The sequence below is a fragment of the Apis cerana genome, linkage group LG5, assembly GCF_029169275.1.
Source record: "Apis cerana isolate GH-2021 linkage group LG5, AcerK_1.0, whole genome shotgun sequence".
Classification (NCBI taxonomy): Eukaryota; Metazoa; Arthropoda; class Insecta; order Hymenoptera; family Apidae; genus Apis; species Apis cerana.
In genome coordinates, this window is record NC_083856.1 from 2,547,469 (window position 1) to 2,574,612 (window position 27,144).

General features: G+C 32.9%; 1 protein-coding gene across 14 annotated transcripts in view; it reads right to left on the reverse strand.

Annotated features, from left to right (window-relative positions):
- LOC108001332 (neurexin 1) overlaps nucleotides 1–27,144 on the reverse strand; it is a 394,345-nt gene that overhangs the window by 255,488 nt on the left and 111,713 nt on the right. For 10 of the 14 annotated variants that reach the window (XM_062075807.1, XM_062075805.1, XM_062075809.1 and 7 more), the window contains 2 exons: nucleotides 12,672–12,819; nucleotides 986–1,045 (listed from right to left, as the gene is read on the reverse strand). In XM_062075807.1, the coding sequence (XP_061931791.1) occupies nucleotides 986–1,045; nucleotides 12,672–12,819 (208 nt within the window). The remainder of the gene's footprint in view (nucleotides 1–985; nucleotides 1,046–12,671; nucleotides 12,820–27,144) is intronic. The other 4 variants (XM_062075808.1, XM_017062276.3, XM_062075810.1 and 1 more) reach the window with 1 other exon arrangement.

Genomic DNA, 27,144 nt, shown 5'->3' on the forward strand with positions numbered 1-27,144 from the left:
AATTTATATAAACATTCGTGAAAGTAGATAGGAAAATAAGAAAATAGAGAGAATCTGTACAAAATTGTGAGTTCAACTCTTTCGACTCGATTTCTTTCCTTTTTGGAATAAATAGTATTAAATTGAAGATGTATATAAATCAAATTTGTATCAATCGATGATAATATTGTATGGAAAATTGGAAATATTGAGACATGTATATCTCATCAAAGTCGAAAGGGTTAAGTTTCTGGATTGATAATTTTTAATTTATGAAGAAAATAGTGCAATTGAAATTATATTTGTTATGTAAGTGCTCTATAATAAAATATTATCAAAAAGTTGAAATATTTCTCATTACATCTTCACAATATTCTTTTTTGGAAAGAACATAAAACTATTTCACTCAATTTAATTCCGATATTTATCTAAATACTAAATTTCTAAAAATTCGTAAACAATTTTACCAGCAATCTTAACGTTAAACCAATTTAAGTTATCTCCATATATAACCATTAATCCTACTTTTAAATTAATCACACATCTACCGACAAAATTTCAAAACATCTAAAAATTGAGGGATAAAATCAATATATACTTGCATCTAATTCTATCATCGCTAACCAAAAAAGATTAATCAACATCTTTGACAAACATTCTAAACTAAATGTGACGCGTTCGTGACACGACCGATTGATTAGCTATCATCACTGTTTTCACGAACAAAGAAATCGAGTTCGTTCGATCGTGTCACGAAAATTGTACCTTATCGAAGATACAATCGTACAAAGATACGATGTTCTTTATAAAAGTAGGAGAGGAGAAAGAGATTAATAGGGAAATGTAGGTGACGATGGTCCAGGTGCACAAGAATAATGCATCGACATCGGACTATATGCACATCAACCCAGAGCTACGATCTACTGATCAACACTAACTGATACCTCTACCTAGGCCAGGACCACGTTATCGTGGACCTTCTAGCTTAGTAATTAGCGTGACTCACTGTAATCCCACGCCCAGTAATCACCAGCACCCGCCGTAGGCAGCACCGTGCTCCATGCTTCTATGTGTAAACAGAAAGAAGGAAAGAAAGAAAGTAAAAAACTGAACCATGCTTTTTATAAACTATTGAACGAAATTATCGATAGTCCCTTCCACCTGGATCGAGATATTTTCTTTTACTAATTTACCAAGGACTGTGACCACTATGAGAGAGAACGGTGAAAGATACGACGATAGATATTGTAGAGATATTGCGTGATAACAGAATGTTTCTTGAAACGAGGCACGTGTACGTGTGAAAATTGCTCGTGTTTGTTTTTAAAATTAAAAGTTTTAGTTTAATGTAATATTCTTTAAATCGCACCTCGTTTCAAATTATATTCTATGAATGTAACGTAATGATTCTTTAAAGTAAAATTATTATATAAAGAACAATATATATATATATATTTCTATTTCTATATTTTTAAATAAACTATAATGAAACTTCATAACAAGTTCCTTTTTACAAAATATCCTTTTTATACTTTTTTCAATTATTCTCCTCTTGCACTTTCATCAAACTGTTATAAAAACGATAATATTCGATAATATTTAGTAATAAAGTTTCGGTTAAAATTAATATTGCTATTATTATTGTCTTATTATATCCTATTAATGTTACTCATGTTGATTATTAACTAATTATAAAAAGAGAATAATTATATTTCATATTATTGTACATAAAATTTAACTTTTCGAGACGAATTTTTATTTTTGAAATGAATAAGATATTGCAATAGCACAAAATATAATAAATTAATGAAAAAATGAGTAAGTTTGAAATAAAATAAGAATAATCTAAATTCTAATAGAATTAAACTAAACTAAACTAAATTTCAATTACTTTTATAAATAGTATCAGAACGATTAACGATCTATGTGAAAGTTAAGGTTAGAAGAAAAAAACTCGCATTTAAAGAATGTTAAACTAATTTAAAATAACATCTCTTACGTATAATTTATGATTTAACACAAAATATAATATAAAATAACTTTTTCACTACTCTCGTTACAAATCAGATTCTTGTCCAATCAAACTCAATCAAATAATATCATATCTCCAAATTATTATTTTTTCACATCCTCAAACCCATCACTATCATAGAAAAAGAAGACAATAAAAAATTGCACATCAAACACTCACCTTCCACGAGCGCATCTTCAACGCAATTTCTTCCATGTTCCTTCGAATCGCGGAAGAGAAAGCCTCGGATAAATCGCGAATCGACTCGTTCACCGCGTAAAACATCACCAACTACGGTCGACGCACAATCGAAAATACATTTTTCGCCTCTTCTTCCCAGTTATCTCGTCCTTGCGCCTCGTAAACACCATAATCCGCTCCCCGCGCCGCACAAACGGATACACGCGACTGATCTCTCCTTCCAATTTCCACGAAAATGTTTTCCCCTTCGATAGCCCGGAGCAGCATATATCGTTAATAATATCCAGAGGAATCGTCGTGTTACGATTTCAACTATCGACGATCAAGGACTAATAGAAACGTGTAAACTTTCTATGGTGGAATTTTAAATAATTAATAGATAACGGGTGACGCGAACGTAACGCCATCATGGGTATTCTATGGCTCGGGTCATTAGTAATGTAATTAAATTATATGTGTATCTCATTAGTAGTATGATTAAATTATAGTACGTGGTACAGTAATGTAATGTGTATATTATAGATATATTATGTGTATATTGTATACAGTATATAGCATACGATGTATATTGTACATGTAATATGATACAGTTAATGACTATTAAAAATAAGATTATTTTATAAATATATTTGCATAAGCATTGATAAAAAGATTTAAATAAGTAATCGATTTTTCCTGCCAGTTTAAATAAATCCATTGTTAATTAAACGTAGCTTCTTCTTGGTTTATGATTCATTTTGTATTTTATGTGCAATCACAGGAAACAGAAGCAGATCGATGTTTAAACAATGGTATACTATCACCGTTGGTAAAATCCGGCAATGAAACGTGACTATTTTACATGAATTAATCGAATGTTTACGGCCACGAATTACAAGCAGATCATGATCGGATTGGCGAACCATGACTAAACACTGCTATTAACTAAGTGATCTATTCAACTTCGATATGGCTAACCTATAATGGATCGTTCGAAAGAATTTTATTATGCAATCGAGTAGTTTAATTAATGAAATATATCTCTTTCGAGTTCTATTGAAACGTTATTGAAATAAATTGGCGGTGCGGAATATTTTGGAAAAATTGAAAGGATGATTCTTCGAACCAAATAAAATATAAGAGGATAATATCTGTGACGATTAACTTTATGCAAAATTAATTATTTGAATTATTTTTTTCTTAGAAATCCTTAAATTTCTATCGAATCGATTAAATGTGTAATAAATAATATTTTTCTGGAAATGTATCATATAATTTATCTTAAAACTTGATTAAATAAATTAAAATTTTCAGATATCAAGAGATCATCTTTAATGTTTGTAATCAAAATTCAATTTTGTGAAAGCGTATCTTATGGCATTATATTTTACTTTATTTTTATTATTTTAATATATTAAGAGGAATCAGGATTTAGTGAATTCTCGATTACTATTGCTCGAGTATTCGCATTACACAACTTTTAAATATGCGTATATAGGAAAATACGGGCGTTCATCGCTATTAATAGAAATAGGTCAATAGGAAATAGCCTGGAGTGGATCTGGTTTGTACGTACAACTGTATTTGATTATAATAGCAGAGTCGATAATTGCATTTCTCATTAATATGTGTCTAACGATTTATATACGTCACCTTGTATACTGTGTCTACTATTTGTGTTATACTTGTCAGTTTATTACTTCCTGCTGGACGCAAGTATATTTATATCATATAATCTTATGATACATTGACTGGGTTCATAAACCGAGGTAACCACGTTCACGATGATTAATATGCTTACGCTTCTTTGATCTTAATTAAAAATCTGTCCAAAAATATGAACCTTTTATTAGAATTAAATAATAAAAGAAATATTGATTTAACGTTCTTCTGATATCGATGCAAAAATTTCTGATAAAAACAGATTTTCGTATTTAAGATCTAAATGGAAAATTTACTAGATTTATTACATTCTTATCTTTCTATGAACCTTTAAAAATTGATTCCTTGTAATAACTTAATTAGAATTATATAAGGACAATAAGTAAATCACAGATGAAGATATTTAATTTTACTTTTCTAAGATCAAATTTGTACAACTCTTCTATTCCTTATTCTTCTTTAATTGACTTTTATTGTACGATCTTCCATTCATTTACAATGTTATTCAATTATAATATGAGATTATACATCACATCACTGTCGAATTAAATTATAACCTTTACTGAGATTGTACTAAATTGAAACGAAGGACGCTAATATTATAATTCGCTAATAATTTCTAGAATTAAAAACCGAAAATCTAGAATTAGAAAGACTAGATTTCCAGCAATCCAAACCGTTCCATGACGCTCGACAAAGACTTTCATTCTCCCACTCATATCCGAAAAGGAAGATTGTCAAAGGTAAATTCATTTAAAAGACTCGGGGAACTTGTAGAATAGATGGAAGGCGGCCTGGTATTTGTACGTAGCGTTCGTGAACGCAGAAGTGGGCCAACAATCAACGGTCTTAAGGAGGAAATACCACCTCGGCAATTTAGCGAGGCCGGTGTTCGCGTTTCTCATTTGCCAGCATCCACTAATTCGTCTATCTCATTTAACTATTTCATTACGCTGACAAATGTTTTGTTAATTTACCGTATAACGCGTATTCGCCACGCCGCGCGAAATTCATCCTCGTTCTTGATAAAATAATAAACCGATAATTAAACTATTCGATGCGTTCTCCGATTGTGGAAAGGTAAAAGTAGATTTTGTCGAAAACAGCAATCTGATAGAAGATAGAATCTTTTCGTTCCTCTGTCAAGTTTTCAAGTTTTATCATTTAATCGTAATTTCGCACGAATTATTCGACATGTTTTATGTTTCACGATGCAACAACGAGTCTCCGGATTAAATAAGATTTTTTTTTTTTCACTGATCCATGCAAGAGCAGTGTTTACGTTGGCTTAAAGGATAGAAGAGCTACATCGAGACGTTAATCAAACAGAGATCGATCGATTATGATCATCGAGTAAGATAATCAGGATTGAATCGTTCGACGAATGTGTGGGTGTATGTAGGTCGGTAATCAACAGCCTTGAGGAAAGGTTAAGCCACCCCATTGGTAACAAAACAGATGGTAGCACACCTTATACGCCGTTTATCGTCGATATCACGCTTCCACTCCACTTCACGAGACAATCGATCAACATTGAGATTCCATCGACTGATACCCACGTACAATTGCAAAATGACGGGGGAAAATTCTGGAACTGGAAACCTGATTTTTGAAAGGAAGTCGGAAAAGAAATTAAATTTTTAATGAGAATTTTTCAACAATCTAACAAAATTGGCAAGATCGAAACTATTGGAATTAAAGTTTTTAATCGATCGTTATTGACTCTTTGATCCGTTTCTAATATTTTTATTTTCTAGCTTAAATTTTGTATATCAATGATAGAATACTTTTCCCTGTTTCAAACTCGCGTATCGTGAAATGATAAAATTAATATTCAAGTAGATTCGCATTGACATTACGGGATTATTATTGAAGGAAAATTATTATTCTAAGTAAGATAATTCAAGATATTCTTTGCAGACGTGTAAAAGAAGTAAAAATGAAAAGAGAGTCGTTAAATGATTAAAAATAGAGAAGGTATTAAAAGGGAAAAGTTGAAAATGTGTAAAGTTGTAAAAAAGATAACGTGGTAGAAAAAGAGATGCTTATTTAACTAGATAAACGAGATTTTCATATTCCTCCCTGAGGACATTAATGTCGTAAAAGACATTAGTAAAAGTGCGAATATTGTAACTGCTACTAAGAGGATAGCATTAAGAACATTATACAAATCTTCTTATTTCGCAAGATCGCATAATTTTTAATAAATTACACGAGGAATAAAAAATTTTTTTATTCTCTTTCAAAATTTATTCGATAAATCTGTATCTTTATGCCTCTTTTTTTAATGCAAATTGCATCAACACTGTCACACCTTTCGAATCATCCTACATTTTGGTAATCATTTTTTTGAAATTTCATTCCAATATAATAAAGTGTAAAAAATATTCAACGATATTACTTAAAATTCAATTTTTTACGATCTTCCTCCGGACAAGGAAGCATTAAGATCATAAAAATCTATGAAAGTCTCAAAGTAGCCGTGCTACATTCTACGTACAAGGTGTTATAAAAACTTGTGACAATATTGAAGAATGGATAATCGATAAGCGAAGACAAATGGAGCAGGACGACGAGGAATAACGAAAACAGAGCGATCCCTTATCTATGTACATTCCTGTATTTTCCTCTATTTTCTATTTGATAATTTATAACGAAACGATGTTTTCTGTGCAATAACAATTTCCGATTCAACACTTGTCCAATGTTTCATTACTCAATTCCTCGAAGCATTATTGGTTAAAAATTTGTTGAGTAATAATTCCAATTAATAACTCTCGTCACATTGAAATTAAATCAACAAGAATAAATTCTGGAATCGGGCAGAATTCGTCGTGAAATTTTTTTCAACCTTACCCTCAACGTCCAGGTTTTTACTTAGATACGATTGCCTGTTCCAACAGGATAGGAGGGCGGCCGTTACGCGCGATATAACGTAATTTCCACGATTTAATGACCGTGTTGAAGCTCCACCGTCGGATCTTTCGCGGGAGGGAAAAGAAACGGACGATGAAATAGCGATGGAGAGCCGCTGGTGCGGTGGGAACAGGGGAAGAAAAACGAACTGGAGGATTTATTAGGGTCAGAATAATCAGCCCGCCGGGATCTCTTGCAAATAGCGCAGAGAAAGCGACGATTTCCCCGCTATACAAAAGCTTGAAAGGGATTGAAGAGCGGGAAAAATGCGTGGAAATTTTCGAAATTGAAAAATTTTGTCACTAATCCGTTTAAGAAGAGAATGGATCAAAAAAAAAATTGTTCGAATAAGGATATGTAAAAATTGGAACGAGAGAAATACGCGTTAAATTTAAATTTTGAAGATACTTATCGGAATATTCAAATTTCCAATCGAAGCCTTTATTGCACAGGTGTACTGTGACCTATTTTCCATACTGTGACCTATTTATGTACAAAGTGTTTCAAAAAACTATTTTCAGTTGATTGGAAATTCCTGAAGAAGAAACTTATATAGCGTTTCAATTTTCTTTAGAATCGATATTATGTTATTATTTATCTTTTATTACAAATGCTTCTCTACAATCTGATCATTTTAAAAAACTTTCTCCTTTCTTTTCCCTAAACAATGGAAGTGAAAGGATTGCTTTTTAATACAATTTAATTAACACCGTTTAAAAAGTAGAATTTATTTCGTAATAATTAATTGAAAAGATGTCACATTATCCATTCATATTTCCCTGGTTTTCCTAACGTAATTTCTAACGTAACCAATTTACATTGAGATTATTATTTAACATTAAATAGATCAGATATAATTACAAATTTTCCAATAAATAACATAATAAAAACGATACAATTCGTTTAAACGAAATTGCCATATTTATTGCGAATCTCTCAATTCCCTGATACACAGTGCATCCTCAATTAGATTACAACGAGCACTATATATATATATATATATATATATATACACACCTATTGAATTAATTATAGAATAACACCAATCGTTCTCGACACGTATCACTCCCCCTCGCCCATTATAAACCGATCAAACAGACGTACAACTACACAGTGTGCAACTCCTCTCTAATCCCAACGTTGTACATTTTATACGTTTTATCGAATTTTCGAACCCAAGCTGAAAACCCCTCCCCCATTCGGCTTTCGAAAAAGCCAAGTGAAAATGAAAAAAAAAAAAAAAAAGAAAGAAAAAAAAGGAGGGAAAAATCAATTCGACCAAAGCCACCTCTTCCCATCCCGTCCTCATCGATACCTCCTATCCGCGCGTAATTTCATTTACGCCTCACCACGCTTCGAGACACTCGCAACCAAGGCAAGCGTGAATTAAGAATGATTTACACTGGGAGCGTGCATTACATCCCGGTAATCGCGCTATAAATTCGCGGCACGGGCGGCCACGTATTTTATGCAACAATGAGCTCCGGCGCCGAGATGGGATTAATTTAAAGCATCGATACAGCCGTGAATAACAAGGAAGGCGATAAAAGGAGGCGAGTAGATGGTGGCGTCGATAGGTTGCGACGAGTAGCGGAAATCGAACGTTTCGAAAGAGAAATTTTTTCATTAATGAATTCTCTTCGTTTATCTCTTTATTTTGCTCAGGATTTGAATCTTTGCTTTTGGTTCCTTTTTTCTATCCCCTTCCTTTTTTTTTAATTTAGGTGTCGAGAATTGTGATTTTTTTTATTATTGTTATTAAGGGATTTGTTTTTTGGGGGGAAGATCTTTCGAGCAGGATTTATTCTGATTTAATCGTTACTGTTTTATTTGTTGGCTTAGTTTGGTTAATAATTTTAATAAAATTTAATCGATCTGAATGATATTTATTAATAATTTCTATTTTAATATGGGATACACATATGACAATTTATCTGGAATGTTTTTCTTTAAATTCAATTAATGTGATAACTATGTACATACAAATATTTTAAGTAAACTCTACGTACTCTCAATTGGATGATTGTATTTGACGAATTAGGCATGAGAATTAAAAAATATTAAGATATTATTTATTAATATGTATATGTATAAAATACATCAATAATTAATAATCGTTTAAATTTTATTAAAAATATTTTCAATATTTGATAACTCACAGATCAATTTATACACGTTACTTTAATCAAACGAAATAAAACAGCCAATAAAATCCTTATTTTCTTGAAATCACATTGAAATATCAACGTAAGAGCATGATAATCAAAAATCGTTCTCTTTGACTCTTAACCTTACTTCAAGAAGAATTTTCGTGAATTTCCTCTTTTCTTTCCCTCGAATTTCTGAAACGTATTGATTCTTATGATACAAAGGATTCGGCATAAAATTCTATTTCGCTTTTATTTCATCGCTCTTTCTACTTTTTATTATTCTATACAGATTTGAAAACACGTCTTTGAATCTCGATGAAATATTTTGCCCTTGGAGAAAGAGAATTTTTTATTCGAGAGAAATGCTCCTCACCCATTTTATTAAGTTCAGAAGATATTCCGTTTTATTTAAATCCAGAAAAAATTTTATTAATCACCGTGGAAGATACGATTGTGAATAATCGATGAATCAATACGTTCTTTGTGACTCGAGTATTGTTTGAATTAAATGGCCCTTTGTAATGTTACTTCGCAAGTTGAAAGAAATACTTGTTCGAAAGTTAAGAGCACGTTTAAATGCATGAGCTTTCGAACGAGATTTGGAACGAGGTTTTTACTATCAAAATGGTTGAAACACACGCGATCCTAAAGTTTGAAACGAATACACGATTGTTTAACAATTTCCTGTGAAGATAATGGATGAAGAAGGAACTGGATGAAGAAGATCGAAAGTTACAATATCGAAGGAAGAAAAGTTTCTTCTTTAAAATGATTCGATGATACGTGTAATTGCGTTAAGAGAATCTATAGAGGCCATCTTCCTTTAAAACGATTCTAAAAATAACTGAGAGTATTTAATCGTAATAAATAAAATTATATAATAAATGAATTAATATTAACCAAACAAGATGATATATGCTCATTTTCTAAATTCAAAATAGAAATAAAATATAAAATATGGAATATAATTCTTATCATAAGAAATTCAAAATAAAAACATCTAACAGAATAGTATATTTGAAAATAAAATCTTAATTTAATTCTTCTAAAATAATGCAAATAAAACAAATACGAGAGATTTAAAAAAGAAAAATATTTAATTGTAAATATTTATTTAATTTTCCAAATGATTTTCCAAATTCTCAAAGCCCATTGCATTGAACATCCCAACAGAAATAATCGAATGAACAAATTAATTTATATTCCAAATAAAACTTCCAGTTATACATCTACGAATCTACGCAATAAAATTAAAACTATTGTTCAAAACAATATCATTTCCCATCCCCTAACAAATCATCTTTCCTCAAGCTCACAATTTCAGTTCAGATCGATTACATCAGAAAAATTCGACAATCCACCAACGTAACTAATTTATTCATACGATCCAGATTCAACCTCGAGCGAGTTAGAACGAAATCCAGCTCTTCATACCCATAGCTCTCCATAATACAAACTACACCGCTAATTTCGCAAATCCTCCCTCCAACGTGGGAAAAAATCCTCCCTCCTGGGAGTAAAAATTCGAGGCTTATTCAAATGTATTATAATGAGAGGAGTCGGAGGGCGCGTCGGTTCGAATTCATTGGCGGCCACCCTTTTTCGGGATGGAAACAAACGTCCAACAAAGTGGCGGGCGTTCGATTCAGGAACGTCTGACAGCATTAGCACGGCTGGCGTAAGTGCATCCTGAGCCACGGAGTTTTACTTCGCATAGTAAATCGCAATTAAAGTAAATCCCCTTCTCGTCCCCTGAGAAACATGAAATTTCGCTCACGACGATTTTAAATTTGCCCGGACGTGATCCCGCATTCCTCGTGGGAGGATTTTTCGTGGGAGAGGGGAGAAAAAAGTGCGTGCTTCCCTCGATTCAAACGGTTCGTTTTCTAGGGTCGAGGTGGACGTTTCAAAATCGTTCTATCCAAATTTATTTCGAAAGATTTTTTTCGATAATTGGTGGATGTATTAGGGCAATTGATAATTTTATGCTAAAGATGATGATTGGCGTGAATTATGAAAGGATCCTTTTGCATGGAGTTTTGCAGAAAATATCCAGACCAATCTAAAACTATACAGTTCTGTTTTAAGAATCGTATTAATTTTAAGTTTCTTCTTATTATTTCTTTATCAATTTGTACATATAAAAACACGTAATAATTTCTTTAAAATTTTTAATTTTTCTAGATCTAAATTGAATTAAAAAAGCATAAACGATCTTGTTCAATTTAAAAAAGGAAATATCAACTGCTCGGTTCGATTATTTCCAAATCTCCTCGCAAAACACTTTTATACCCTTCGGGCATCAAACTCTTTATCTTTCCTTGATATGCTTCCTAAAATTTTACTCTGAATTTTATCGTTGCGCGATAGAACGCTTGTGATATTTTATCGGTCTACAATGAACGAAACACCCTATGCTTCACCTAGTTAATAGCGTGCACGGCAAAAGTCAAAGTTCACTCGGGATATCGCGTAGAACAAAATTATTCCGGACGTGGTTAAACGATTACAGGTAAAACGAAACCCATTTTGTCAAATGATTCACGATACTTGATTCTGTTTATAATTTAAGTTTCTAATTAATGTTTGAACAATCATTAAAACGTTAATAAAATATAGAGTGAAATTCATAATAAAGTTAGTTATAAAAATTTATGATGTAGATAATTAATTCTATTCCATCTTCGTCAAATAATTATTTAGAGAGACACTTCTCGTATACGCGATAAGAAATTAAGAAGAATTGTTAGGAAGGATGATTGTTATTGAAATATAATTGAAACGAGATTTAATTGAGTGGTTAATTAAGATTTAATTAATCACTTTGTGTAAACTTATACACGTATAATATCATATTGAAAATGAATATTAATTGATTTCTCTATTATTACATCATATTTTACATTATTTGTCCGATAGAATTTCAATTGCCTCTATATGGTTAATTACAATCAAAATTTACTAATTGAATTTTATCTAATTATCATGTGTATTGAAACATTTAATATAGCGTGATTTTTTTTTAATTATTCAATATTGATAATACAATGATCTATGATATATTACAAATTTCAAAAGCTTAATAGAGAAAAAAGAATTTAAATTATAAACATATTTATTTATTAAAAAGAAAAGAAAGATCGTCTTATGTACACGTATCTGTTCCGTATCTTTTACACAAAACGCTATTAAATAACATAATTGAATTTGATTAATACAGAACCGTTATAATTAAACCAGTAATGTAACGTAGCTTGAGCTACATGGCGACAAGTCAGGTAAGTAGAATAAACCAGTCACAGTTAAGCGAGTAAAATAGTATGGTCATTCTCGGACAACTGCAATCAAACAATTGAGGTCAAACGAGTAGAACGAGTTACGTAATTGTCAAGCTAGTAATGTAGAACCGTTACAGTCAGCCAACTATTATATATATTGATCTGCGTATCGATCGTATAAATCCACCAAATGAATTATTTATCGTTAAACAAAGGGAATATCTATCGAAAAAAACTATAATAGAACGCATATTGCAATCTCCTAAATTGTTAAATTGACAAAAACCCATGGAACCCGACTAATTCCACTAATAGCAATGAAATTTCCATTCGTGACTATTATCATTATCTGCAGCTTCGCGCCAGAGAGTAAAGATTAAGGATCGAAATCGAGGGCAAACACCGGGGGAGGGTTCTGTCCATCCGTTCCCGGAAACGGCAACGACAACAACAACGATCGTAAACAACAAAGCTAGCGGATGTAAAACAACCTACCTTTCTCACAATAGGCACCCTCATAATCGCCTGACCGACACTCGCAGATGGGTCCACTGTCGGTGGATATGCAGATTCCTCCGTGTTGACAGGGATCACGCGTTTCACAGGCGTCCGTCGTATTGGCTGTCATCATGTTGCGTAAACTCTGCGACAAACAATGGAAAGTAACGTTTACGTATCTGTGGACATCAAAGCGAACTCTTGATACAGGGGAAACCGATATCAAGAGTCTCTCTTTTCTGGGAATATGTATATGTACGAAAGGATCATTTTTAAGGAGGATTGTGTATTCTTGATTTTATTAAAATATATTAAAATATATATCGCGAGTAACGAAAGTATATATATCGTTTTTTATTTCAAGTTATAAATTTGCGATTCTTAAAAAAATGAATAAAATCGTAGCCTTCTTTCTGGAAGTGTATATAAATTTAATATTTCGTTGAAATAAATTTTCTATTTGTCGAATAATTTTTATACTGGATAATGATTCATCTTTTCTACAAATATTAGAAATAATTTTAATAATAAATTTTAATAATTATTCGATTAACTTGCTATATAATATGATACGCGTAATATAACGTTTTCAAACTATGCGTTTTGTTCCACAATCTAAATAGAAACGAATTAAAATACGAATAAATTTTTAATAATATTTTCAACTATTAATTTCTCTATTCTTTTCAATTTCTTTTCAAGATTACGTCTCGTTCTTGATCAGCAAAATCCTTCAAATACTTTTCTCGATAAAATTTTTCAGAACGGGCAAAATCTTACAGTCTATAAATTCTAGAGATTTCCTACTTTTATATATATATATATACGTAAAAGTTCGATAGTTGCATCTTTGTTCAGAAAATCGTCTCTTACACTAAGTCACCGTGTATCAAATTGTCGCAATAATACGAGAACGGTGTCTCGCTTCGATCGGAATCGATACGGTTTCTAGAAAATCCTTTTCCATCTTTCGTCATCCGTAAATGGCCACGTGCCAGCAACGAAACGATCGACAGGATTCACAGGAACTAGTAATGGACTAGACCAACGCGGTTGACCCCATAACCTAATACGTGCGCCCGTGTTCGCGAAAGTTCGCCTTCCGGTTTTTGGGAACCACTTCGGAAAGAAATCGTGAGTATCCAGCTATATCTCGTGATACATATATAAATAACATGTTCGTGATCACGTTTCAGAGAATAGAAATTTAAAATACATCAAAATTAATTTTTTCTGTCGATTATTAATGTTTTCTGCTTGTTAAAAATCTGTTTTAAAATATTCGTTTCAATATAAAATGCACTTTATATAGAAGAATTAGGTGGATTCTTCAACGGGATTCACATTGAAAGGGATCAAAACCAGTTGGGATTTTATGCAAAAAGAATTCGATTTTCTTGTGATAGTCCTAAAGAGAGCTAGCATAGAGATTAATACCAATTCTTTCGCTTCAATTCCTTTTTATAGCCAGAAAATTGTACGTGTTTTCAACGATTTGAGAACTCGTGACTCGTTTCGACGATCGTGCGTTTGCAAAGTTATTAAAGGAGGAAAGGAACGAAACGTTTAAACGAAAAGTGAAAGATGCGAACATACTGACCATAACATCCGGACTAATTAAAGAGCTTTTCGTTTACACTCATAAAGATTGCGTCCACGCCACTTGTACATTTCCGCTTTTTATTCCGCTGGAATTTGCACAAACGCAGTGGTTCGCTTAAGAAAGCTTGAGGAACGAGGAAATACGTCTGTAAGGAATTTTTCAACTTTCGTGCCAATCTAAATATACGATAATACTATCGTTTGATTTCTGCTTTTTATTAATTTACATACTTGTACATTATATTATTCGTACAACGATATTATATTAGGTCGATTCAAAATTTCAACTCGATTCTAAATATCTATTTATTTCTGCCCACTGATGTAACAACGAATAAAACGAAAAGAAATACCAAATTGTAATATTTAAATATTCCTTGATCACTTCCAATTGCGAGTATAAAATTATAACTACAATAGAAAGTGATAATGGAAAGAAATAAAAAAATTGAAAAATAAGGAGATATCTGGCGAATAATATAATGATGAAAATCGTGAACGAGAATTGAAGATATCCGGGGATGGATGGGTCATTTTATACTTTCGACCTCTGCAGTACTCGTTGCAGTTGTCGGGGTAAATAAGTTGGCCGCCAGATTTCGTGGTAGTTTATTAATTCAATTATACTTTTCCCAGGGCGCTCTGTTACCGGATCACGTACAGCCACTTGTATCAGCTGACGGTGTAACCGTGTTTTCAAGACTATTGCGGATTCAGGGCGCGGGCCAGAGTCGTGAGACGAGAAACGATACGGGGGCACAAAATCAAATTTCAGTTCCCGGTCTGTAATAGCTGTTGCAGCACTCGTAATCGTCTCCGGTTACAATTGACGTTTTCCACGTTTTGAAGATATGGTGTTATTCCTCTTAACGGGACAAATTTCGTTTGATACGATACACGATTGTCTCTCTCTCTCTTTTTTTCTTCATCTTTCTTTTTAATTTTTTCCTTTCTTTTCTGAGGAGTCTTTCTTCAGTTTAGTTTTCTTAGAACTTTCAAATTCGAATATTTATTAATACTTTATATATTTCTTATCTATAATTAAATATTTTTGAAAAATCTTCAAACTTATGATTAAATATAATTAAAATATTCGAATAGTCTTTTCTGAAGAGTCTTTCTTCAGTTTAGTTTTCTTAGAACTTTCAAATTCGAATATTTATTAATATTTCTTATCTATAATTAAGTATTTTTGAAAAGTCTTCAAACTTATGATTAAATATAATTAAAATATTCGAATATATTATTCGCGGAATATGGAAAATCTTTTATATCGTCGAGGAAACGTTGATTCCAAGTCGTTTATTTTTAATTTCTTCAATAAGGATTTTTACACGATCGTGCGACTGGTTGTAATACTTTGCCACTTTCGAGATAAATGTGCTCGATGCTCCAGGAGACATACTTATGTAACTATGCGGCGCATACTTTGCGAAAGCGATGCACTTTCCGCCCTGTTGGAATTTCTTGATGCGTAATCGAGTAACCGTAATTCCCCGCATAACTTTCGCGTGCTCGTTAATAATTGCGAGGGATTCACGCGTTTGAAATTTAACTATGCGTGCATTAATTTGTCTACGGTGACGTGACGATAATAAGAAATAATAAGAAAGGATAATTCGAACGAATAAATAACTCGATTCGATTGATTGGTATATTCAAATATATTCAAATAAAAGTTTCTGAACGGATGAGTTACCTTTTTTTAAATACAATCTCTGGATAAAAAAATTAGGATCATTTGCAATTTTCAATATTTTTTATTATACCGTTTATTCAATCAATATTTCGAATTATATATTTTTTTTAACGATTTTACCAAATATCAAGAACCAGTCGATGATGCCAATAATTTAACACGTGTATTGATAAATATAATTAAACGTATAATTAAAGCGTATCGATCGTTCAACTCATCGATTTCCAAAAAAAAAAAAGATCAAAGAACCAAATACAATTTACTCCTGCCTCCTTTAAAAGTACAGTTACAACAAATTAAACCTGGGAAGCCTTGCGTTTACATTTATTTTCTGCTAAAAAAGAGAAACTGTCCCACTTTCACAACCATACTGTCGAATCGTAACCATTTTTCATTTCAGCTCGATAAGAAGAGAAAAGAAAAGAGAAAGAAAACCACCCTCGCCAGAAGAGTACAAGCATATTTCACCGGGAGGAATGATCTCATTGCGGCGCAAAATCGTTGCCCAACGTTATTCACTTTTCGCATTCGGATGTACGGGTTTTATTTCACACGGTAATTTCCTTACCGATCCGCGGGGAAACATTAGCCATTGGCGCGGTATCGGGTTCCGGCCTCGTATTCGGGGCACGAGGCGAGAGCCAGGAAACGTAAGAAAAGGGGTGGCAAATGCCCTCCTCTCCCCCCCGGTATGCGAACGCTCGGATTCCACTCACGTCACGATAATCAATAGCGACTGTTCCATGGGAATGTATATATTCGCGTGCAAACGGGAGAAGTGTGTTCGCCAACGCGTGTTACGCCTCTCCCGCTGACAGATACAAATAACGTCCACGAAGACGCCGCTTCCTGTTTATTCGAAGCCGCATCTGGGAACCGGCGATGAAAATTCGCCCAAACGATTCCTTATATATATGTATATACACGTGTATGTATCCCCGACAAATCGCAATTCGCTCGAGGATACCCGCCCTTTTAAATTGAAAATCGCGTAAAGAGATAGATTGTGGTTGGTACGCAAGGATACGTAAGATTCGTGGATTCGTTTCAGAAATGTTTTATCGAAGTTTTGTGTAATTTGACGAGGGCGATTGGATGCGGTTTCTTTTTTCTTTTTCAATGATGAAGATGATTTTTTCGTAATATCGATTCGATAGGTTCGATGTTGAAATTGGTGAAAAAGAAACGAATTATTTTTTATTTCTTTTTTCTTTTCTCGCTACGGATTTTAAAATATTCTATGACTTTATCCTTAATATTATATATAGCATAATGAAAATTTTTTAATAAACATTACGTATTAATATAATTTGTACGCTCAGATTTCAATATTTTATTAAACTTTAACAGAGGATCGGCATGTTACTGTTACCGTTTCTGCTTATTACAAAATAAATAATGCGAAAAATTTATGCAAGTTAAATCTGACTAATTAGTAGATACTTGAAACATTATAACGAGTGCAGCTCTGTATACTTTTTAATTATCATAATGAACTAAAGTATTCATTTCAGAACAAGAGGATCATAAAATATATTCGAAATTATCGAAAAAAGTTTATCAAGTTTATCGTTCGTTGAATTAAATTTTTCCAAAAATTCGAGAAATTTTTATTATTTTGAAATTTTCTCAAAACTTCTGTATTCTATTCCTATAATCGTATTTTACTAGAAATTGTATACTTCTCTAAACAATAATTATATAAATATATAAATATCATGCAATTACGTATGATATATTCATCTAATATATCTTAAAATTAAAAAGGGATACTTCAAATAGAAACAACTGAAATGACTTTCTTCCTCTTTAATTCCAATATCACTTCGATCTTTCCATTATCATCAAAACGTCATGGAAAAATACACGTACACATTTTTACATATTAAACTAAAACATCAAAAATAACGAATTATCAAACAATCTGATTCCAGAAAAATTACGCTTCGTTCTCGATGTGCGATTCTTCTCTGTCCCAGTGAATGTTAGGCTGTAATCTCACTATGGAGGAGGCAACTGGGTTATGAAACAATGTAGTTATGTAGAGTATAAAGTGAAAGTGGAATGATTCGACCTTAAGTGTATATTGAGAAAAGAAGGTTTTCATAAAATATTCTCGTTAACGAGAAAGAAGAACGTTGATATTCACTCTGCTCATTTCTCGTGAAACGTTATCTTTCCTTGTTTCTATCTTTTTATGTTCATCGTCGTAATTTTATATGGAAACGCTTCGGAATAAAATGGATATATAAAAATGTAATAAACGTGGAGTTGGAGTATCTCATTTATACAGTCAAATTTATACAGAAAATAATTTATATTTTAGATCAAATTATCGATAAGCCATCGATATTTTGAAATAAATATTATTGGCATACATTTGTGTTAAGCTTCCTTTAATTTAAATGTTTTAGTTATTGTATTATTTGTATTATGCATATAGTTACAAAATATTTTTTAACATTACCTATATCGATATATAAATAATAAGATACTTTTAAAAAGATTAAAAAATTAATGACGATAACAAAAGAAATAGTAAAGGAATATTAATGAAATATTAAAAATAGTAATTCATTAGATTAAAATTACAAATAATTTGTTTATTCATAAAATTAATTGTTTTAATATATCATATAAAATTACTTTTAACTAAAACTTTTGAAAACTTTGAAGAACACAAGTATGTTATCTTGCAAAAGTTCAAACAAATTATCAATGGAAAGAAAAAAATTGCATCCAAAAGCAAGCCAAGTAGAATATAGACACTAACTGTAAGAGGATTGAGCAAATTCAAGGACGTGTCGACGTGTTAAGAGCAGGGACAAGCATTGTTTGCATAACGTGAATTGTAACGTAACATGAATTAACTGTATGGAATGAGAATCTCGTGTTAATGAGACAACCGTTCATTAAGATGGCAATTCGGTAGATGCCAGGAATTGAATCTACCTGCTACGTAGAATGCAGAAATTGTGGGGTGGATAGATTGTTTATAATATATATAAACAACTTTTCAAAGAACAAGAACTTCATATAAAGAGATACTTAAACGTACTTGGCTTATATATTATCAATTTAACAACTCTAATCTCTCCAATCTAACTTTCAACCTATGGTTTATAATAAAAAAATCATATGTAACACGAAAGTAAATAACAATAATTATAGTGTAAATATTATATATATATATATTCAATAATTTTTCAAATATATAATAAACTACAAAATATCAAAACATATTATCCTTCTAAACAGGTAATTTACCAATCATTACATTAAACATAACTTATATCTAAAAAAATCCTCAAGAAAAGAATTGAGAAACACTGTCCAAAGACCGGAGACCACGATGCAAATTCCATAATCCTCGAATATTTGCCCCTCGATTTCTTGCCGGCACGCCAGGAACGTTGGAATTACAAGGGGAACTGGCTTACCATCCCATGACAATGTCTAGGGGATAATTTGGAGAATCCCCTAGACTGGTTTCTGGTATTCGATTCCGTCCGTGGGGCGAACCATCCACACGGGATCGTGACTGTCAACCAAATTTTGTCACTGGAAAGGAGAAAGGCTACGTCTATGCCCCGTTGGTACACAGAAATTGGATGGGAACTCGGCGAAGAGGCGAGAATATATATTGTAAACTCTGTGACAAGTCTCGAAATCGGTTCGCAGTCTACAAACTTTCGTCATATCTCGTATGCGAGCACAGGTACGGCCTGTGCAACGGGGGGTGAGATGGGTGAAAGGGGGAGAGGAGGGAGGGGATAGCGAAGGATTTACGAGAGCCTCGTTCCTCCTACGTGACGATAAGTGTGCCTAACATTAAGCCCATAAATTTCAAACACCTATCTCGTTTCGTTTGGACAAAGCCTCGTGTCTGCTCGCTTTTCCTGGACGTATTTTTCTTTCTTCCCTTTTCTTTTTATTTCTTTTTTTTCCCGATATTCTTCTTCGTGTATCGATGTTTGTCAATGTTTATGAATATTCTTGGATTTCTTTTATTTCCCCCTCCTCGTTATTGGGGAATACAGAGTGTTATGATATATCTCGATTCTTTGAAATCGAAACAACAATCGAACAAGTTGCAAAATATCAAAATAAAATAAAACTGTGACGGAGATAGAACCGTCTCATTCATCTTCGTGATCGAGAAATTTATAGATTCTTTTTTATTTTCTGTTTTTATGAGGTTAAATCTTAAATTAGAAGGCAATCTCCGAACTATTTGAAATTGAAATTAAAGAAACGAGAAAGTTGCGAGTTATTGCCGCATTTTCGATCGAATATACTCAAGTTGCAGGACCAATGCGAAGATAAACTGACAAGATTTCGAGGATGCACGTCTCAAACTTAACAATTTCACGAAACGTCCGCTAAACACCAAACTTTCATCATATCCTTACTTTGCAAAGGATCGTAGCCAAGGATTTAACGTATGTACTTTACGTGACGACGCGACTGATAACACAATTTGAATAAAATTACATCTCACGAGTTTCGAAACGAACCAAGCGTAAATGTAATCGCGTTTCGGTATATCTCGTGGCCAACGTATGCCATGAACGACAATATTTCTTGCCGGTTAGAAGCTACGACGAAACATGTTATTAGTGACAACATAATTTAATATGCAGCCAACGCTCCGCTTGCTGGGCACACAGTTTATACATGCGGGAGTTTGTCATCCTATCGAGAAAAGATTGTCGCAGTCAAAATAATCGCGTGAACGTATCACTCGTTTCCTTTTCCTTTTATAATAATCGTGTTATTAAGATCGGTGCATTTTAGATTTATCTTAAAACTCGATTAAACCTTATTAAAATTCGGGAAAATTTGAATCGCTATAACTCGGATGATAATGATTTTCAATCGACGAATCGAAGATCATTAGAAGCGCGGAACCTTGCCCTTTGAAACGCTTTTTCATTTATCTCGATACCACTTCCGGTGCCTGAGATATCATCGTATAAAGAAAAGGATAATTTTTAATCGTTCATCGAAACCCTACTAAGTCCTATTAAAATTCGGAAAAATTTGAATCGCTATAACTCGGATGATAATGATTTTCAATCGACGAATCGAAGATCATTAGAAGCGCGGAACCTTGCCCTTTGAAACGCTTTTTCATTTATCTCGATACCACTTCCGGTCCCTGAGATATCGTCGTGTAAAGAAAAGAGTAATTTTTGATCCTTCGTTATCTCCGTCCTTGTTGCTTACTCGGATCTCTCGTATTTCGTCTCACTGACCTATCCCAAACTCCAGACAAGCGGCAGACGCGATTCCTGGAAGAACGTAGTACGCATTTCCAGGAAAAATGAAAGTCGCCAGCTCATTCATAATTTCAGCACTGTCTTAAATGGATACTGAGTCTTTATATCTCGGCAACCGATCGAGGCATCGGGATAAAATAAAAACTGACTTCAACTGGTATATCTTTCTTTATTTTCTAAATGGATTTTGATGATAAAATATTTTTAATTCGTTTTCATACGAAATATCCAAGTTTCGTTTGAAATCATTTTACAATTTAGTTTATGATAATTAATCATTATATACTTATCTTTGTGTAGAAATATCATATCAAATATTATATCAAATATTGCGAAGCATTTGTTCAAATTAGATGATACAACATTATACACGTATCGTTTCGAGATCTTTCCTCTTCTCCCCCATTGTCGCCATTAATCTCACCATACCACTTTCCCCAGTTTTATCTATTCACCATCTCTCGAACGGTCTAGAAAACCGTGCAAATCCCTCGTCACGAGTGCATAACAAAGGATTGAAAAGGTAAAAAAAAAAAAAAAAAAAGGAAAAAAGGTAACCCAAGAAGGAAGAATAGAGATTACACGAACGGTATCAGTATTTGCAGAGCTGTCAGCCATGTTCATTCACTTCCTCAAACTTTCACAATTTACAAACTCTCGTCAAACATTTATCAAAGGTGCACGGCCCCGCCGTCCCGTTTAGCTTTCATTTTCTGGTGCGCGACAACGAGGCCAGCTAAAGGAACGGTGAATTCAGAATTCTCTTTCGTAAGTTGCGACGGTGAATCGTCTTGAAACAAGGAAGAGCAATACGGATAAAATTATTCGCGATTCCACCGACCGACCCGCTTCTCAACTCTCCTCGGATCCGCTTGGCCCGTTTCGTGCCTCGAAGAGGAACCCGAGGAATCTGAATCGATAAAACCTGGTGTGCTCACTGCGAAATTTTCAGGGTGAAGAACTGCACGTTTGATGAATCCACATTTTCGCGAGGAAAAACGGTTCCTCGTTTTATTTTTCGAACGTCATTCAGAACCCTCTTCTTGCCTTCTTCTGCACACATTTTGACACTCGTGAATTGCGACAGATATTCTATTTCTTCTAGTTTCTTTTGAAAGTTATCGATTTGTTTGTTTAATTGTAAATCGAGCAAAAAATGACTTTTACACACATGCATATTCATACTAAGATGGAACACAAGACAGGATAAATTCTTTTCTGTTTTGACTTTGATAAAAATTTTTCGAGGTGCTGCAAATCACTTAAAAACTATCACTATTGTTTTTGTACAACTCCTGTTCAAAAAAATAATTTTGAACAATGAAATTTGAACTAGATAAAAGAAAGTGAGCATTCAATTTGCTCGTTTTCGATAATACTTCTTATTAATATTCTACGAGCTTTGAATATAATTCCAATACAATTAAACTTTTTTCACAAAACCAATCTTTCCACCAATTCTTCTCCGAATATGTCAATGTTTCATAACTCTGCCGACGAAATTACTTTAAGTTCTCGAAAGCGCCTCTGCTCTAGACAACACGCAATCGGTGTAAGGTAACGCGAAAAGTTAAACACATCCGACACAATTTACCGTGAACCGTGAAACTTTTGCTGGATTACACGTGCCGCAATTCAGAACTGATTTTATCCCTTTTTCACCGATTTCGAAAAGCAGCTTGCGACCCCCGAAAGCAGATTGCGATCGTCGAGTTTGTCTCGATTCAATTATATCGTATGGTTTCCAAGGGGGGGGGAGGAGGGGGTGATTGAAGGGATTAGCAGGGTTTCGAGTGGCGAACGAATCGTAAAACGATTCGATCGATCGATTATTCCACGATATACGCGGGCATCTCTGTCAATCCATGTCAGAGGCGCCCCTTTTCAAAAAAAAATCAAACGCTCCCGATGAAATATGCAGGTTAACGAGGCTCTAAAATCGCGGAACGAGTATGGACGCACGTGCGGTTTAACCGGGTGAAATATAAATGCAGAAGCTAAGCAGCATTTTTAGTTAACGGGACGATGATCGATAGTCAATTTTTTCGTTTCGTTGTTAAGGCTTTTCAAGAGTTTCAATCTTGAATATTTAATGAATCGTTTAACAGCTATTTGGAGGTATTTTATTGGTTTTATGAGAAATTATGAAATAAATGAGATGGAAAGGGAAATAATAGGGAGGGTTGAAAAGGGTTTATTTTTGGAATTTCTTTCATCTCATTATCCATAGAGAAACGAATATTCCTTTTCAAAGTATGAAAAAAATCATGGAGTGATGAATTAAGCAAAGAGTGGATATAGAATTGGTCGGACTGCATCAAATGCAGCCGTTCAATGTTGTAATTTTTTTCTTTGGCAATGTTTGTTATATAGAATGATGGATCGTGAAATCGAACAAAAATGAAATTTTCTGTTCGTTTTACAGAAATATAATTTACAATATTTGTTTGTCACTACGTGATCGTACGGTTTTATTTCGATAATGTTTTACGATTGTATTATTCTCGTGTATCAACGTATCGATATTTTTATGGTAAGTCAATGAAAATCTGAGAAAAATGTTATTCAAGATCTGTATAAAGCATTGAGATATTTTTTAAAACACTTGTTAAAAAGTTATTCTTTTAAAAATTATTCGATCCTTTAATATATATAAGTATAAAATCATAAGTTAATTATTTAAAAAAGGCTCTCTATAAATATCCAAATGTTTTGAAAAATATACATATATATATTTATTAAACATATATTTATCAAAAATCAATGAAATAAATTAATGATACAATACAAATAAAATTACTCCATTTGAAATATTTTATTGAAAGAAAGAGAAAACAAGTGTATAATAAAAAACTGTAATACCACAGAACAAACTTCAAACTTTTTCCACAACTTCACTCCAATTCGATAAAACGTAAAATAAAAAGAAAGGGGGCAAAAATTATTCTCCAACGGAACTGGAATATCACTTATCGTTTAGGAAGCTTTAAAACAAATTCATCTTTAAAAAATACGGTAGCTTTTACAAATACCCGAAACATATGTTTTATAATACGCGATATATCCGACATTCGTTTCAGTATTTCAATACTTCGTATATACCGATACTAAACGAAATCGTTTTTCCTATATTTTCAGCTTAACTCTGTAACCTAGATAGCGTGTGTTCACGGTGGAGAAAGTACAACACCGATATTTTCGTCGATAAATTATATCATCCGTGTATTATCATATGCAACCTCGGTCGTACACGAACAGACGACGATGGAAAAAAAAAAATAATAATAAAAAAGAGTTAATACCCAACCGAGCGACTCGCGAGCGTAAAATCGTCGTCTGTGTTGAGAAGATCGATGACCCAGAACAGTTGTTCAGCTCCATGGACGTTTAGAAAATGTGATGAGCATCGTATGCACGTGGAATATTCTATGAAAATTACATATCACGACCATGTCTTGGATTAACAAGTATTTTGTAATACAAATCGCCAGCATTATTATACGATTTAAGTAAAATTCGTTTTAATCGCATATTTTTCACGGGATTTATTTATCAGTTATTTTCTGATTTAAGTAAACTATTTTTTTTTCTTCGATCATACGTAAATAAATAACGAATGAATTTAATATGTAATAAAACTCGATATCTCTTTTTTTGAATACACAATATTATTAATTCATGTCACGAGGGAGAAATGATTTAATTTAAATTATCTTTATTTATAGTTAATTTAAAATATTTCGCGTTTCTCGATTATTAAATAACACGGTACGTAAAATTAAACAGAATTAGAAGAATAGTTTCAAATAAGTAAATAAAAGGACAAATTGGAGTATTTTAAGAATTCCAATCGCGCGTTTATTTAATCACTTTGCACTTTGATATTTCAATTTCAACGTGATAATTAGTTACGCCATTGTTAAATGAAATCTGTCATCCACCAATCCAATGTTTCAAAACTATTTCATTCATTAATCACTGAATGTAGACCGTTATAATTGCTCTTTTAGCCCCGCCTAATTAAGACCAGCCTCGTTACAATCCTCGATCGAATCATTCGTATGAACGGAATACATCCAACTATTATCCTCCTTTTCTCCCTTTCTCTCTTATCGATTCCATCAAATCAATCTCAATCGATACTCGAATAATTCTCTTTCATGAAATACAGATAATTGAAAATTATAAATCTCACACGATATTATAATTTATAATTACATCGTATCTCACTTTTTACCTTTTTTTTTTTTTTGCTTTCAATTTTACTTTCTTTTATCTGATATTCCACTCCTTTCTACTTCTATTTACATTCATTATTAACTCTTCTCCGTCCAGATTTACAATTTTATTACGATTTTTCATTAATCTTCATATCTTGTAATCTATACTGAATCATTTTTTCCACGTATTATGACGTAGAATTCAAATTGTTTGAGCAAAAGCGAAATGAATCAGCGAGAAAAATAGATAGAAAAGATATTCGCTCGCCAGTTCTCAGATAATCCAAATTGTAACCAAAAAACATGGACGGCAAGACACTAATTCTCCAAAGCAAAGCTTCGAAAAAGAATGCATACGTATGTATGATAAATGTAACAGAATTCTCGATACGTGTGATATTTTCGTAATATTATATCAATTTAAATTAAAATAAATTTATTAATTTATTCAATAAGCATCATATCGAATTTCAACGCGTCGATTCTTTGTTTACCAACCTTTTTAATTATCCTTGTTATTTCCATTCGATAAATTTACCTAAATAACTTAAAATCTTTGCATTCGATACCTTTACTTCCTCGTTCATTTATTATATCTAGAACTCGTCGCATACGAAACATCGTCTACAATATTTTCATTATAATTCGTTATTAATGAAGCAGATCAACTTGACAACAATCCAAATTCCCATCTCCAATTTCTATTTACACGAAAAAGAAGGATAGGAGATGTAATGCTCGAGAATTACCAACTTCATCCCTTCATCCCTTCACAATTTAAAATCCACGGTTCGAAAGTACAGCTATTAACATTTCAATCGGGCCACATTTCCCCCCTCCTTGAAAAAAAAAAAAGAAAAGAAAAAGAATTAAATACCCTCCGATGATCGGATCCATCCAATCCAACTAAAATCTCTAATTATACGCGCTTTTTAGCAAATCGTCGCATCGTTATTCAGCGAATAGCCGCCGGAAGGCTCGTTCAACTTCAGCCTACACGCGATTCGACCGTATTACGAGCGTGATTACGAAAGTTGTCAACTTGATTAAACGTTCTGCTTCGGCAGAAGTTGCCTCAAAGGGGTAATCGCGCGAGGTGTCCGCCCAGAGGCATGGTCGAAACTTTCTTAAACTGTCACGCGGCGAGATTGGAAGAGTCGTTCATCACAAAGGGGGATGAAGATAAAAGAAAAAAAAAAGGGATTCGATTGTCTCCCTTTTCTGTCCCTATATTGTGTATGGTGTAAGAGAATGACAATTGCAGAAGATCAAATCACGTAAGAAATTTCTAAAGTAGAATATGAATATCCTGTTCGTTAATTAATGGAACAATAAATTGCGAAACTAAAATTTGTCTAAAAGGAACGAGATTTTATGTGAGAATACTTATACACTCGTTTTTATTATACACATTGAAATCAATTTCAAGTTTAAGATAATTAAATTTCAAAATTTTGATGCGAATCGATATATAATTTAACGTTATATTATTATTAACAAACTCTACAAAATCTCACAAAACATTGCCAACATTCTTCGCGAAGGATTCGCAATACCAAAATAACCTAACCAATTACTCCCTCTCCTCGTTCGAGGAGACACGTTCTCTCCCCCGATTCAAGGGAAACATCTATCACTCCACATAATCGTCTCGAAGCAAAAACCGA